The sequence below is a fragment of the Periplaneta americana genome, chromosome 8 (assembly GCF_040183065.1).
Source record: "Periplaneta americana isolate PAMFEO1 chromosome 8, P.americana_PAMFEO1_priV1, whole genome shotgun sequence".
NCBI classification, from domain to species: domain Eukaryota; kingdom Metazoa; phylum Arthropoda; class Insecta; order Blattodea; family Blattidae; genus Periplaneta; species Periplaneta americana.
The window spans coordinates 32,768,654-32,786,418 of NC_091124.1; the positions used below are offsets into that span (position 1 = coordinate 32,768,654).

At 32.5% G+C, this 17,765-nt stretch overlaps 1 protein-coding gene across 2 annotated transcripts in view; it reads right to left on the minus strand.

Moving 5' to 3' along the window:
* The window catches only part of LOC138704631 (uncharacterized), a 72,407-nt gene that overhangs the window by 35,300 nt on the left and 19,342 nt on the right, over positions 1 to 17,765 (minus strand). For both annotated transcript variants that reach the window (XM_069832713.1, XM_069832714.1), the window contains exons 8-9: positions 16,963 to 17,086; positions 16,008 to 16,114 (exon numbers count right to left, since the gene is read on the minus strand). In XM_069832713.1, coding sequence (XP_069688814.1) covers positions 16,008 to 16,114; positions 16,963 to 17,086 — 231 coding nt within the window. The remainder of the gene's footprint in view (positions 1 to 16,007; positions 16,115 to 16,962; positions 17,087 to 17,765) is intronic.

Sequence of the window (17,765 nt, forward strand, 5' to 3'; positions counted from 1 at the left end):
TGAAAAAGCATGAGTTTCAAAGTAGAACAGCAAGGAAAAAACTATTCATAAGCATGGTAAATGAACAGAAGCGCCTAGAATTTGCAACTCTGCATCCAAACTGGAATACAGTGTTCTTCACGGATAAGAGTAAATTCAACATCTTTCAGTATGATGGAAAGCAAAAGCTCTGGCGAAAAAGGAATGAAAGTTTGAAAAAGAAAAATCTTGTCCCATCAGTGAAGCATGGTGGTGGAAATATTCTTGTATGGGGTTGCATGTCTGGAGCTGGGGTTGGGAATTTAGTATTTATTGAGGATATTATGGATAAATGGAAGTATTTCACCATATTAAAGGAGAATTTGAAACAATCTGTTGAGAAACTGGGGCTAGGAACAGACTGAGTGTTTCAGCAAGACAATGACCCCAAGCATACGGCCATTGTCGTAAAAGAATGGCTAATTTACAATGTACCAAAACAGTTGCATTCGCCTCCCCAGTCACCAGACATCAACCCAATTGAACATCTTTGGGGGGAACTAAAACAGAGGATAAAAAAATACAAAAGAAAAGGCAAGAAGGATTTGAAAGCTGCCTTAGTGAAAGAGTGGAATAAATTTACATCAGCGGACACAAAAAAATTGGTGGAATCTATGCCTCGACGTTTAGAAGCTGTGATAGAAGCAAAAAGTGGAAATACAAAATATTAAATGGTGCCTGAAAGTAAAAATAATCAAAATGTATGTTGACTTTTGTACCTGAACGGTTTTTCTTTTGTGTGCTTAAGATGTTATTATATGGAATTGTTATTAATAATGCAGTATATATGTTGTTTTTCATTTCCTAAAATGTCTGTTTATGTCACAGAAAGTGAATACATAATATTTTCTTTATTGATTTTGAATTTAAGTGTTATTTTTAGGGTGTATGTAGACTTTAGTGTCCGACTGTATTTCTCTCCTTGCAATTTGAGTTCAAAAAAAAAATACAAACTATATTTTTCCAAAAAGAATATTTCATAGGCTAGCAATGGTAATTATTACAAAAACATTGATTTGTTGAGAACTTGATATAAAAGATATTAAAAATGAACTTCCGCAAGAGGTAATTTAAAATTAACCTCCTCTTATTATCAATTGAAATACACTAGATGAACTGTTATAACCAACTGAACGGGCCAGGGTTCAAATTTTGTTTGGGACAAGTTACCTGTTGAGGTTTTTTTTCGTAATTTTTCCTCAATCCATAAAAGTAAAATGCTGAGTAACTTTCAGTGCTGGACTCATTGCACCAGCATTATCATCATCTTCATTTCACTCAGACAATAGATAATCATCGCAGTTTATAAAGCATTGTAAAATAAATCAATTTTAATAATAATAATGATAATAATAATCATCATCGTCGTCACCATCATCATATTGTTACATATAAGAGGAGAGCGTTTTGAGCATTGAATATCGAATAGATTCTATTGTAAAGAACAATGATATGGATATTTTAATTCACATGAAATATCTGAACTGCTGTATCAATAGCAAATACATTACTATGACAATACTTTTATGTTCTAAATAAGATCCTTTATCATCTTCAGGACGGGAAGTCTATGAAGAAGTACATTGTGAGTCTTCCGATGGGTCTTTTAAGATATCATTGCGATAAACAAGCACGAGAAAAAAGACCTCGTCATTGACCCAACAGTTCGTTTTGTGAGAGATTTAAATCAAGCAACAGAAGTTGACAAGGAGAAGAGAAATCAATTTACACGCACTGTCTCCCTTATTTCTAGTGATATAACCTACCAGTAGACAGATGGACAGTCATTGGTTTACTATTTGGTAGCAAGGGAGAAGTTTCAAAATTAACATGGTCATATTTAAAATATTTGCAGGTTCTTCTCACTTGGTGATATGCTAATATATTAGGCATAATCAGGCAACTCTATCAATTCATTGCATTAGAACATATCTGTTGATAACATCTGTAGTATACTCTCTTTTTTTTATACTTTTTATACAGCTCCATAAAAATAAATACAGCGACATTAAATCTGGGAACTATACCAGCCAAGCCACAGGATCTCTTCTAATCAATCTACGTACTGTTATTGCAAGTTATCTTGAACCTTCTGAGCGGGGTCAGAGGGGCAGAGGGAAGGAAGCGCGTAATGCGGGTGGAGCCAACTGAGTTGTCTGCGCATGCTCCGCAGCATAATCTCTTCTCAAGAAACATAGAGCTATTTCCTTCACTGCGTACCAGTAGTGTTAACATGGGGCAGCAACCACAGGGTAGTAATTATGGTGAAATCACACCACCGCGGAGAAAAAGTAACGCTGTTATCCACAGCGAAGAAAGAGAAATTATCACAAATATAATAAAATTAAGCGTTGCGAGGAGGAAAAATTAAACAAATATTTGCTGGAACCTCTTGCTAAGGAATATGAGAGAGCAGATAAATACTCTGGCAAAAGTATTAGTTCCGTGAAGAGAATTAAAAATAATATTGAATTACAACCGAATGAACCTCACACTACTCCGGGAAAGAATAGGTATGTAATGTTTACAAATTATTGCTATAATAGTTATGTACAATAGTGTGTGTATTGAGAACGACATAATGAATTACTGTTGCAAGTTATTATTTTCTTATAGTTCTACTAAACATATTATTTCATTCCAGAATTAGACTTGTGTAAAGTTGAAGTGGACGACTTCGATCAACATGTTATTCGGGATACAATCGAAGAATTCTATCGTGTTCAGAAAGTAGTACCTACGATTAAGAAGATAATTCCGAATGGATGATGCCATTGGCGAAATAATTAATTTTGGAGCAAGCGATGATGGCAGCAATGATAGGGATATGGATTGTGTATAATTATAAATTAATGTAAATTCAAATAATAATAAGCCTGTAAAATATTGTTATAAGAATATGTACATATTAGCTGAAGGTACAATTCATGCAGGCCTATATAATATATAGAAATAGCTGTAGTAACTCCGCCATTGCCGTCCCCAGCCCGGATGAGAGAGGAGTGTACACACGATTATATTTAAATACTTACTCATTACAGGTTAATTAAAGCTTGCTACGAAACTAGTTCTCCTCTCAAAACCGGAGTATCGAGAGAAGATGATGTCTGTATCGAACCAAGTTCTTTTACAGTAGAGAGCCGTAAGTGAAAGAACCAACGTTTTTTGAAAAGAGTCACGTTACCCGAGGGAGGGGCATCCTTGCCGTGTCGTTACGTTGATGAGTACACGCCGTACCGAGCAGTTCCAAAGACAGACTTAGGGGATGTAAGGTTCAAGATAACTTGCAATGACAGTACACAGTGTTCGTCCAACCAATACAGTACTGGGCATGTAAAGTGTGCCAGTATGCCATCCAGTTGATACCACATGCACAAACCAACCAGAAGACAAAAGAATCTATGGTGCGAATCAACAACCAGTTATCATCCATAAGCTCTGTTGTAACTCTTTACATTAGAAGCAAATTTACAGCTTATCAGTTATAGCTGGTAACCTTCTTCTATGCAAACTATAGTAAAATTGAAATGAAATGTTGTTGTTGTTTTCTAATGCCAGACGTTTGACAATAAAGTCATTTGACCTCTTGCACTCCAATATTTTTCAAAGATATTATCATGGTCAGCCACTGAAGCACAGATTTTGAGGTGTTCCGAATCCATTTCTTGGTTTGAGTTGCACAATGGGCAGTTAGGGGACTGATATATTCCAATTCTATGCAGGTGTTTGGCCAAACAATCATGGCCTGTTGCCAATCTAAATCCAGCTACAGACGATTTTCGTGGTAAATCGGGAATTAACTGTGCATTTTGATGCAGAGAGTTCCATTTTTTCCCTTGAGATTATGTTATCAAATTTTGTTTGTTGAAGTAGCACTGCTACTTACAGACCTGTTACTAAATCTACATATTACTCTGTGAAAAGATTTATTAAATTTACATACTTAGACTTAATAAATCTTTTCACAGAGTAATGAAATGAAATGTTCGATCTGCTCTATCTGTGAAATCAAATAAATTATTATGCCATTGTACCTTTATGTCTCAACATCCTGAATCACTTTCTCACTGATTGAGCTTACTTTCTGAATCACTCTGTATATGCCAAAAGTACGTATAATATAAAATAAATGTTGCTTGGACAATTAATTTTGTATCAGCCCAGAAGACAGCTCTTATAAAATACTCAAATGATTCTATGAATTTTAATAAAAGCGTTTTTGGCTTAGGTTTACAAAGCACATGAAAAAGAAACTTTTGTATTTAAAGGCATGTGCACTTAAGCACCTTAAAGCATGGTCAGGAGGTTCATCTCAACCCTATACCACTTTCTACCTGCAGATATTCCCATTAAGTGACCCACCATAACTTGCTCACAGATATTCAGTCAGTAATATTTTAAGATTCTTGGATACATATAACAACATATTTAGTAATAAAGCAGTGCAGTTTAAAGTTTCTGGGCAACAAAAAACCTAATTGATATTAATTCTCTTTCAGTGAGCTAATTTGCATAAAATTATTTTTCAATATTGACATATACTGGCATAATTTATTCATGCGGCTGCAAAAGGGTATCTGTTGGATACAGGGGGGAGAGCCATTAATACTTCCCATTGAAGGCCTTAAGGAACCAACCTGGACAAATACCGAATGTCCCATCCCTACCTTCCCGTGGTGCAGCTGTTAGTAAGCATAATTTTACAAGCTGAACTAAAGGGAGGGGCTATTCATCAGTTAGCACTGGTCAGCTTGATGAGTTAATGACTGAATTTGGTATAATTTTCCTCTATTCAATACCTAATTCCCTCTTTACCCTTTCCTATCCAGTCCTCTGACTGAACTCTTACTTTCTTCGACCCCGTTGGCATTAGAGCATTCGAGGCCTAGGGTTTCATTTCACTTTCCTTCCTCCTCTTTCTACTTTTCTGTTCCTAGTGCTGACCTGCTATGACACTAAAATCGTCTTCCAGTGGCTTAAGGAGGGAAGGCTGGTGATCAACAAGATCTCCCAGCTAGGTCCAATGGACCCTTCGACCAACAGCAGGTGTGGTCCTCCAGACATTCTGGGGGTTGTGTGTGAATGAAGTAGCCACCAAAACGTTAACATATGGTGTTCACTTAAATTGGCCACAACTTGCCATTTAATCTTTGAAAAACATTGGAGTGCAAGAGGTCAAATGACTTCATTGTCAAACGCCTGGCATTAGAAAACAACAACAACAATTTATTCATGCAAATATAATCATCAAGCACTAAATTCTTCCCCAATTACTGGCATATGCTTATGGAAAATTGCACAAAGACATGCTTAATATTTTCTAACATAAAGCCTAAATTAGAAAAAAATGTAGCTTTGAGGAACAAGCACTTAAATCTGGTGTGGTATTTAAAGATCCTTGGCATGCAGCCATTTAAAAGAAAACTAGGAGCATTTAGAAATGTCGGAATATGTACAACTCATATTTAAATTAAATGGAGAATCTTATTTTATGAAAATCTGGAAAACGACTTTTTGGTTAATTTTAACATACAGGTTCCCTCACATATAACTGAGGATTTACTGGATACTTTTCCTTAAAATACCACAACTGGTGATTTTTCAAGCAGTGCATGGCCTCTAGTAAAAATATGATCTTCCATTATCAAGATTAGTATGAGTAGCAACAGCTGGAGCTATTGCATAATGGGAAACACAACAGATTTGGGCTAAACTGCTGGCCAAGCAGAAAGAAGTCTCTCCTGATACAGATTCACTGCAATATTCTTAAAGGAATACTCTGCTCAAAACCAATAAGAATTTGATCACATTTTGAAATTTGTAAATAAAAACGTAAATTTTATTTGTTCTAGGGGACTAAATCGACATCAGTTTTCGCCTTTATTTAGTGGATGGGGAGTGAATGTGAGGCCTTGCCATACTATTCAGAAGTTTATTTGGCTACCTTATTACGTTTTGAAGAGATTTTGGCTTCTTTGAGAAGAAATTAAAGTCTTCTTGGAAATGAAAGGTGAATCAGTCGATAAATTTTATGACAAGATCTGGTTTCTGAATTTTGCATTTATGGTACATATTACAGGCCATTTAAATGACAAATTTAAAGCCACAAGGGAAACATAAAGACGTAGTTTCACTGTATGGAAATATTAAGCTTTTAAATGAAAGTTCAAACTTTGGAAAAGGCATCTGAAAAGCTGCATCTTAATTCACTTTCCTACCTGCTAGGCATGTTTTACATCTAGCAGCTGCTTTTGTGAAAATTTCTTCTTGAAGCATTCTTCTCTTTGTGACGTCATCTTGACCTTCTAGATCAGCTCCAGTGATATGTGTTTAATGTACACCTGAATTCTGATTTTTTCGTCATGACACTGAAGACTTTTTGCAATGAGAGTTAGTAATGAGGCACATTTATTACTGCAAACACAATTTTACTCAACATTTTATACTTTACTTGTCCACTTTCATTTCTGGAATCCGTAATTTTTTTTTCCCCACTTTTCATTTGTATTTATGACTGAATTTATCTTTTTTTTATATAGTATAAGCAAAAAAATACATAATTTTGTACTGTCTATTGCAATTGGAGCTTTGTTCTGTTATAGACAAATAAATAATAGATACATAGAGGAATGTGAATCTGTGACAAATGATAGCAGTGATGCTGAACCTGACAGTGAATGAGGTAAGGCTAGAGTTAATAATAACAACAAACTGTCTTGTTCTATTGTCGCTGTATTCATTGTTACAAGTTATCATCTGTTCATACAACTGCTGCAAACCACCGATCGTCTTAAGTGTGATGCAATTTATATATAAATTATGAGGCGCGTCCATAAAGTAACTTTCCCACTCGTCCCACAGCTAGCAAACCATATGTTGCGTGAAGCGACTGCGTGTACGTGATAGAGTAATGTCCTGGCATGGCGCATGCGCTAGCGGAACTTCCCGAGTTCTCTCAGTAGCTTCTTTGCATTGGTTGAAGATGGACACTCCTATTCCACCTCCTGCCGCATGTGAAGTGCGGTCAGTGATAAAGTTTTTGAATGCACAGGGCATTGTGCCAATTGAAATTGATCGTCAGCTGTGCCAGGTCTATGGGCCTAACGTCATGAGCAAGCAGATGGTGCGTTGCTCCACAAGGTCGTCTGTGATGATGGTTGGCCTCCCACTGCACTCCTCGTCATGCACAACGCACCATCTGCTTGCTCATGACGTTAGGCCCATAGACTGGCACAGCTGACGATCAATTTCAATCGGCGCTATGCCCTGTGCATTCAAAAACTTTATCACTGATCGCACTTCACATGCAGTGCCTGTAGTAACAGCCCATATATCATTATGTATTCTATTAATTATTTCAGCAATCAAACTGACACACCTTTAATACGTGTTTTTTTTTTTTCACTAAAATTTTTTCCTCACATAAAGGACACACCATAGTTTTTTGTTATAAAAATCGAAAAAGAAAGTGAGTTTATTATGCGAGTGAATACGGTACAGTAATAAAGATATAAATACTACAACTCTATCTCGATAACCATTAGACCTGAGGTTTCACGGTTCAAATCTGGCCAAAGGAAATGGCTTTTTAAGAATCATAAAAAAATCATTGGCAAGCAGAAAATAAAGGCAAGGGTTCCATGTCATAATTGTAAATTAAATCTGTTCTTGATTAAGATGGTTAAGGGCAAAATCTACCAGCCATCCCTCCTGCTTTGTTGATATGTGATTGTCGAATGCAGGACTTGAAAAATCTATGAAGTCTCCAATGGACAAGTTAAATCCAGAGAAAAGAGAAGTAGAAGACCTTAGCATTAACATCAAGGTTCTGAAGACAAGACAGTGAAAGTTGTGGAAGGAATGGAAATGGATTAACGATGTTTGGTATCCATGGAAGTACATTTATCCACAAGACTTGTATACAGTGAGGTTATCCATCACCCCAAATACAATACAGTCTAATGCAATCCAATACCAATCCAATATACATTTATTTTATTAAATTAAATCAAAACTACATAGCACCAAATGAAGGAGTCACTTTACAGTCTTTTCATGTACATAACATGCTATAAAACTGCAAATCAAAATCACGATCACACAAACCTTTCTCCAATACACATGCATTTGTTTATTATACCTATTAGCTTCAACAACATAAAATTTGAAAGAAAGAAGCAAAACATAACACACAAAAAATACAATGTTACAAAACATATGAAATAAAGTCTTCTGAAATATTATTTACTGAATACTACAATTGTCAGTTCTTCAACGATTCATGATACAATATCACATATCTATATTACCTTTCAACAAAATGGCAAAAATATTCATTTGATTCCCCAGCAACTGTAAGTAACTCACTTTCTTACATTTTTCAGGAGATGAAAATGAATTTTTAAAATGATCGTGTAAATTAGTGTATACAGATATGTAGAGTAACAATAAGATTTTACGTACAATTGGGGAGGTTTAGAGTTACAATGATAGTAATGGGAGAAAAAGAAACAATTTAAGACCATATTAACTAGGACAACTCAAAACCATAAAAAATTGAGTTACAATGTTAGTACTTGGGAGGGTCAAGCTGGTCATTCTCTATGATAATATTTCACAGTTTGTATTTCGTTACGAATAATATGATAGTAACAATAAAATTCCATGTCACAATAAGATAAGTTAAAAGATAGCTCGTTGTAAATGTATATATACACACACTTCTAAAATATGATGTAAAAATAAAACATACTAACAGGAATGTAATCACTGAGCAAAATTAAATGTATATCATTCACTGAATTTAATATGATGACGAGTCAAAATAAGATTTCTCTTAACGTCAAAGTATATTTGTATTAGAAGAAAATAAATGTTTCATCATAATTAACATTACAGAATTCTTTAGTTCTATTCTATATTCTGAAAAAAGTTATTCAGCATATGTAAAATATCAAAACTGGTTACTGCAAGAAGTCATGTATTACCTGATATGAAATTTATATTACTTCGTTTTCCATATTCAAAACCCCACAGACATTTATTTAGATCAAAAGTTTTAGACTTTAAGTAACTTTTTCTTCTTTTTTCAGAATGCCAATATAAAATTGGGAAACAACAAAAGTCACAGTCCGTATTTGCTTTCAATATACCCGAAAAACTTTGCAATATAATATAAACTGATCAACTCTTTCTCAAGAACTAAAAACAATACTGACGAAATGAACTATGAGATGGATGAAATTCATTAAGAATTCTTGGCAAGCAATATTATTGGAGAGAATTTTTCTCCGTTCCACTCATCTTTCATCATATGATGACGCAAAATATCTGCACGGAAATATCATATGTACTTCGGTACATCATAATAATATATTATTGAAGAGGTATTAAAAATTAATTCAGAAATTTTTGGTACTGGTATGTAATTCTGTTTTCAAATAAATACAGTATATATTTGGCAAGATAAATACACACAATGAGGTCCTAAAATTGCTTAAAAACTGTTAAAAACAGTATCATAATATTAACAATGCTCTAAAAGTCATTATTAACCGTACTGCTTTTAGTCAAAATGTGAAAGATAAAGTTTTTAGTTAACTTTTTGAGTAAGATGTAACAGCCGAAAAGGGGTACAGCTTTACACGTAAATTTCATATGCAATTTTATTACAGTTAAATATCAATAACATTTCACACAAAACATACATCTGTAAAAGGAAATGTATTAATTAGAAAATTAATTAACACTACATAGTCACTATATTGTCTTAATGTAATACCTTATAACATTAACAATATGATCTATCAGGTAATCAAGACGAAAATAACAATCCCTGAAGAAACATTATTCAATAAAACAACATCTAATCTCCTGGCTGTCTAAAATTCGCACATAGTGAGGTTGTTTCTAAAATATCATTCTCCAGAAGATAATTTTTCAATAAATAAACACTGAAACTCATGTACGGCATAGTAAAGGGTTCTAGAGTTGACAATACAAATTACATTTATTTATTAATTTCTTTATTTGTTCACTTGTTCATTTATTTACTGGTTTATTTCTGTACTCTTTATTCTTTGTTTATTTGTTTCTTTCTTTGGTTATTTATTTAGTACTTCTTCATTTGTTTGTTGTTCTTTCGTCATTTGTTTGTACGTATATAAGACATTTATTGTCTGTAACCCTTTTATTCAGGGACAGAACTCTTTTACGATCTCTAAATCTATTTTCCTTCACAAGGAAGCTATGTTAAATCCATTGTCCTTAGCCAGGTTTGAAACTGTGAATGTAAGATGCAACGGCAAGCAAATGGTAATCACTTGACTAGCAACAACTATTTCTTTACTTTTTATGTTTCTTTCCTTATTTATTTCTCCTCTCTTTCTATTTTAGTTGTTTCTTTATTTGTTTATTTATTATTAAACATAATGCATGAAACCTAAAACAAATACGCATTTCAGATATTTTAACGATTTGATTAGGATGTATCAGTTTTGCAGGCAAGTGAAATGTATAAGGGATGAAATTTCTATTTAAATTTCGTCATGACATTCTCGGCAAGATACAAAATTCACGGAGAAGTAATTTTGTTTGTTAATCAGGATAATAAAACATTTTGTAACATTTTATACAATAAAATAAAAATTACTTTGATGAAAATGGTTTTCTCATCAAGTCCATTATAATAAAATCTTCAGTCTTAGGGTTAGCAAGAATCTTCTTTACTTATGCTGTGTATACTCAAGCCATATGATCAAATCTTATCTGTGTCTTACAGATGAGTTAACTGAGTTTTTAAACATAACTATTGTATTCATTAGATACCAAAACCATTAGAAAACAATCTTCTTGGCAAGACGTGTTAACTGCTACTGCTTTCTATAAATGAATGTGCACATATGATAGGAAGCTGTACTCTGATGACACTATTCTACTAAAACTCTGCTTAAAACTTAAAAACGACTTGTATTACATCCAATAAACATGTTAACGATCTCATATACTTCGAACAAATGTAAACAAATTACAAAAATATAACATTTTTTTTTACATACTGGAACGCATAATAAATTGATTATAAACAATCGCATTTGTCATATTTTTTGTATTAATGTATTATACTGAGAAATTTATAAATATGTTATAATCTAAACCAGATAGAATCTGAAAGTGTTCCATCTTCACGAAAACATGTCTTTCAAAAACTGAGTTCTGATTTGCAGAAAAAAAAATTATCTTCTTATAGAAGCTGTAAGTTCTCTTATTTGAATATGCACAAAAGTTTCAACATAAATAACAATAAAAATAATAATAGGCCTATAGGATAAAATTATCACATTTAATCGATAAAGTTTTTATTTTTACTCAATTTTAGCTAAAAACTCTTGGTCATGTGAAGTTCTTCAAATGCCACAAGTCTCTTGAGATAATATATTCTAAACTGACCAGCCTCTCTCTCCATCAGCATTCTACTTGCTTTTATTAAAATTAGCAACAGAGGTTTAGTCTTCAACTAGTGAATCCTTATACGGAACTGGTATTAAAAGTTAGACTGATGCTTGCTTACCACCTGAGAGTTAAAGCATGGATCACAGAAGTGTGGTTTGCATAAATAAAAAACTTTGATAACTCAACAATCACTGAAAATCGGACCCATGTTTATAAGAAACTATTCTTAGTATAGTAAGCTAAAGGTATGATCACACGTCGCTACTTTTGCAGCGCTGCAGTACAAAAAATTGCGCAACTCTTGTACTGCGACGTGTGAACAACGGTGCAACCCGAAAAGTAACAGCTGCCGAACCTGCTGCCCGCTACTTTTCCATGCTTCGCGCAGCTTAAAAGTAGCGACGTGTGAACAGGGTTCTCAGGGTTGCAGCCGCAGCATTTTTGATATCAGTTTTGTTGAAACTTTTGCTATAGTTGCAACCAGTGTTACCACCCAAATGCGCCAATGATACTTTTATCGTTTGGATATATTTTAATGTTAAATGTGATGAAAATAAATTATTTGTAACAGTTATTAAATACACAACACAGTCTGAGCATAACTGCTGACGATATAATTCATTTTTTAAATTTTCCGTAGCATAGTTCCAAACAGGAGGGTTGCCAACATTGATTACGTGAATATGCTGTTGGATATCATTTAAGTATATAGGCGTTTTTAAAAGCTTTATAGTAAAAATAATGTCAATTTCTGAATACTAGATACAACAGAAAAGCAAATAATAGATAAGGAAGCTTTCGCATGAGTTTCTTAATAATGCGAACATAACCACAAAATGTATATTGAGAAGTCAACACAGAGATGGAAACCTGCAGCATGACTGCGGCTGCAAAAGTAGTGCCTTGTGTGTGAACAGACTCGCAACCTCCAGTTGTAACTTTTGCAGCACTCGGGTTGCGCAGCACGAAAAGTAGCGTGCAGCACGCTACTTTTGGCTTACGTGTGAACACGACACGCAACTTTTGCAGCTGCAGTACAAAAGTTGCGCTGCAAAAGTAGCGATGTGTGACCGTACCTTTAGGGATCACATTTTTTATCATCACTATGTATTATAATTTATTATTATCATTACTATTATTATTATTATTATTATTATTATTATTATTATATTATTATTATTATTATTATTATTATTATTATTATTATTATTATTATTATTATTATTACTGACATACTTTTTATTTTCATAAATATACGTTCTTTAGCTAATTTTATTAAATCTTGTTCGAAAAAGTGTTACTTTATGTAATAAATACGTAAAACTTTTGAAGTACATCAATGTGCAAAGCTTAGTACATGTGTCATATAATGTTTAATTTAATTCTGTATCTATATGTGTATGATTAACTTTCCTTTCCTTCCTTCCTACTTCTTTTTCTTTCTTCCGATTTTACAAAATTCGAAACGTGCCTAATCGAAAAAATGAGGCAGGCACACCTAGTACTTCATAGCATTAATTCTGCAGTGTTGATAATTGTAATTTTAGTCCATTTAAAACTATATCTGGAATGCAAGTAAGTCTTAGATCTAACATGAATATAAGAGACAATAAAGGTACATAACAACCTCTGAAAATATCTCTTTAACAATGGTCCACTGGCTATCATTCTAGATGTAGCATAAATTCACAGGCATTATTAAATAAACATTATTGAAGAAACGTAGAGTATTTACTAACAAGCTAAATAATGCAAAATTAAATACCAGTCAAATCTTTTAGAGTGAAAATAAATACATAATACGAAAAGCAAATGGTAGAATACTAATTGCAAAGAAAATATTTTTGCATGTAAAACTGAAGATGGAACACTTCAATGTTCAGGTAATGTTTACCATTATTCTTTTTACATGTTTCTTTCCGCAGACCATTATCTTAAGAGATTAAGTTCCCATACAATAAAGTACTGAAACCATTCACTAAAATTATAATCTGCCATAATATTCCAGTCGGTAATTATCTTAAATTTAATTCTCTATGTTCATTCTTGAAGATTATGAGAAGCTGAAGTCACTGCGTTTATGTTACTGACTGCACTCGAATCATAAAGATGATTTTGAATACCTAAATAAAATTAATAATAATGATAATCATCACTGAAAACAAAATGGTTAGACAGAAAACAAAACACAATCAATGCTTGCTCTGAATAATAAAGCTTGAAAACCAACATTCATATTTCTGTTCAATAAGACGACTTAGAAATCAGAAATGAGTTTACCATTTTATGCTTGCAAATATGCTAACTTTAACAGCATTTTATCTTATAAGTAAAATTAAAATTCAAAGTTACTATTAATATTTTATAAACATACAAGTATTGGAAACTATAGCTGCTACATTCAGAAAACAAACACAAATATGCAGAAGTAACAATATTATTATACCTCTGCATTCAAAGCACGGTTTATGTCGTATTTAATTAATTACTAATACCTAGATTAATGGTTATATATATCACAGAATAAATATTTAAATTATCTCATTATTATTATTATTATTATTATTATTATTATTATTATTATTATTATTATCACTATTTCTTACCAATGTTTATTATTGTCACACTATCATTACTTATCCAACTTTCATTATTTACTTTCATGTTGTTTTACAGTGTGGTCTAGATATTAATGTAATAACTATGTAACCAATTGTATTCTATTAGAATTAGAGTCTGGCTGGGCGGAAGAGAAGGCCTACTGGCCTTAGCTCAGCCAGATTAAATAAATTAATTATTAATTATTATTATTATTATTATTAGATTTATGTTGTAATAAGAAATAAGAGAATGTTAGATATAATATTTCCAAATCTGACAACACAATAGATAACTTGCGCTGTATTTTTATTCTTTAAATCAATTCTATGTTTCTTAATTAGGGGAAAGGTTCATGGTTTAATAAAAATATATTTTTATTGTATTGTAATTTTTGTGAGGCATACCAAAATGGACGTGACATCATAGCACTATTTTTTTTATATATTGTGCAAGCACTCATAGTCATCCAACTGGCTGTGATTCAGATTATCATAATTGCATTGTCAGCCATATGGCAATTGTTAATATTTTCTCACATTCAGCTCTTAAAATGATGGTTCATGAAGGATTCGGGAAGGGACAGTCTAATAATAATACCACATGTAAATTTACATAGGCCTATTGCAACTATTTTCATATAAAACAGCATGACTGCTTTATGTCTGCCAAAATTCGATGCCAAAAGCACAAGTTAAGCAGCACTGGTATGGGCTCTTCGTGAAACATTGATTTTTTTTTATTGAAATGGTATGAGATTTTCTGAAATAATTATTTACCTACAACATAACATTAACTGGGAGCAGGAAGATGTTATCACAGTCTACTATATACAGTCACGAAGCTTGAGTTTTGAGAGTGCTAGAAACAATAGACTGTGACGGTACTATTTTAAATTGCCTGTAATGAGGCGATATTAGCGATCCTAGTGGTGAGCAACTATCTAATGTTTGCATATTTACTACGTATTGAGCTTCGCGACTGTATATACTAGACTGTGATGTTATAATAAATTGAATCATCCATCTGAACAACATTATAACCAACAAAAATTAAATTTTACTAGAGAGCAAAAAAAAAAAAAAAATTGTAAAAATTACAACTGCGTCCTACTAAACAATAATTTCAAATACCTGTAAGTGCCAACTGTTGATTTAGGCAAAAACAACGTTTCCCATAGCAAGCAGGAGAACAGACTAACATACATAATTCTATCTTTAAATCATATTCAACAAAAGTGTGGGTTACAACATTGTTCGGATGAATGATTCAATTGTTATAAACATAGTAAAACTTGCTAATTAATTAATTTACCTACAATAAATAGTAAAGAGTGTTGGTAAGAAAATTCTGTGCATATTGCTGTTGAATACGTCCATGTCAAGTGTAAAAAAAATGGTAAAGTACAAATGTGTCATAAAGCACAGGTGACGAGAGTAATAGGTTATTGTATCTTGGTAAAGTACACCATATATAAGCTTTCTTCGTGTGCAACTTTCCAACAAGAACAAATGTCAGAAGAAATTTCTACAATGTAAGACAAACAAGCAATCGGTAGAAAAGAAAGAAACAAAGCACTCACTGATTCACTGCGCCAAACTTAAAAACAGCTGTTGTAATACATTACATCATAACAATGACACGGTGTTTTCAATTCAGTGATTTTTTCAACTTAATTTCGTTTTATCACAAAAGATAAGTTTCTTACATTTCCAAATTATATTATGAGATTATATCATAATTCCCATAAAAGAGCTAACTTTCAACGAAAAATAAAATCCATGCATGTTCCCCATTAGTTACCAGTATATAATATCTAACTACTGTATACGTAGAGAGTTTTATACACCAAGCAGGGACCATCAGAAGTACATCATATGTGCAAAGCAAATTTAAACCTCCAAACAATAATCACCAAATGCATTACTATAATGACATACCCGTAAAAAGTAAAAATCCTGTCAGCTTCCCTCCAACCAGATTCTATGGCACCATGTACTGTTGAATAAAAGTGATCGTGTGTTGCTTCCCCAGCAAACATCAGCACCTGAAATTAAGTTAATTCTTCAAAACTGCATAGAAATTACCGATCATATGAGCATTTTCAATGACCCCTTACTTCCGAGAAACCATAGTGGATCAAGTACTCAATTCTGTAAATTCGAAATTACATGCTGCAGGAATATTTTGTGATTTAGCTAAAGCAACTGACTGTGTAGATCACAAGTTATTGATAAACAAATTAAAGTTTTATGGTATTAAAGATGAGATCTTAGGTTGGTTTACATCTTACATATAGAAAAGAAAACAAAAATAGAAATAAATATACCAAATAACCACAAAGTTACTTACTCAGAATGTAGAAATATTAAATATGGAGTTTCCCAGGGATCAATTTTAGGTCCATTATTGTTTCTAATATATATTGATGATAATGATTATTATTAATATTATACTATTATTTATTATTATTATCATCATCATTATCAATATTATCATTATTATTATCATCATCATTATCAATATTATTATTATTATGATTATTATTATTATTATTATTATTATTATTATTATTATTATTATTATTATTATTATTTTGTTTATTTAAATCGGTGAAGTAAAGGCTGTCAGGCCTTCTCTTCCATACCACCAGAGATACAAATACAAACACAAAACTAACAGTCAGTAAAATATTTATAACAAATAAAAGAAATTTAATAGAAATTAATACTATAAATATAAGTATAAAAATAAATAGAAGTACAAATACAAAACTACCACTGACTACATATTATCTACAACAAACCGAAAGAAATACAAATAATAATAATAATAATAATAATAATAATAATAATAATAATAATAATAATAATAATAATAATAAGTCATACTCACTGGTTTGTTCTTTTCAGTGGTTAAAGGTTCAGCTAAATGTGATGCATAAGCCCCAAGAGCTTCTGACTCCATACTTCGAAAACTGTAGGAACCACGGAAGTGAGGGTTTTTAGACCACGATGATCTGGCACAAATGTAAAGACAATAAATAAATGAGTCTGCTTCTATAATACACAGTAGTACATATAATGCACACCATTAAAAAAGTCATTTTAGCATGTTTAAAAACATGGTAAAAATGTTTTTTATTTGTACTTTAATTTAGAAGATTTTTTTGCAGATACTACTAGACAATCCATAGAAACAAGTAATGTTTTTCATTCTCGCTTGTAGAGCATGTTATGCAGTTGTTCAATGATGAGCAGGAAAGTCTAAGCTTGCTGTGCCCAAGAAAGTCTCACACTACTGTACAGTATCATTAACACATACAGCAATACATCATGTTTCAAAATGATGGTAACACTTTCATATGATTATTATTACGTAAGTACATATTAACGATACAATAACTTGGTGTACATAATATGTTTAAGAAACTCTCAAAGTTTTTATTGGCACATTATAAACACTGGAGGTAAGAACACTTTGTTACACTGCATACATCAACACGACAGTCAAATTCTTGTCACATTCTCCCCAACAATCTCTGTTTATGGATGCAATCGCAGCAATGATCCAATATCTTACTTCTTCAAGATCTTCGGCTTGAGGTGGCACATACACTGCATCCCTCACATACCCTCTAAGAAAGAAGTCACATGGTGTCAAGTCAGGTGACTTGGGAGGCCAAGGTCGATAGGCCA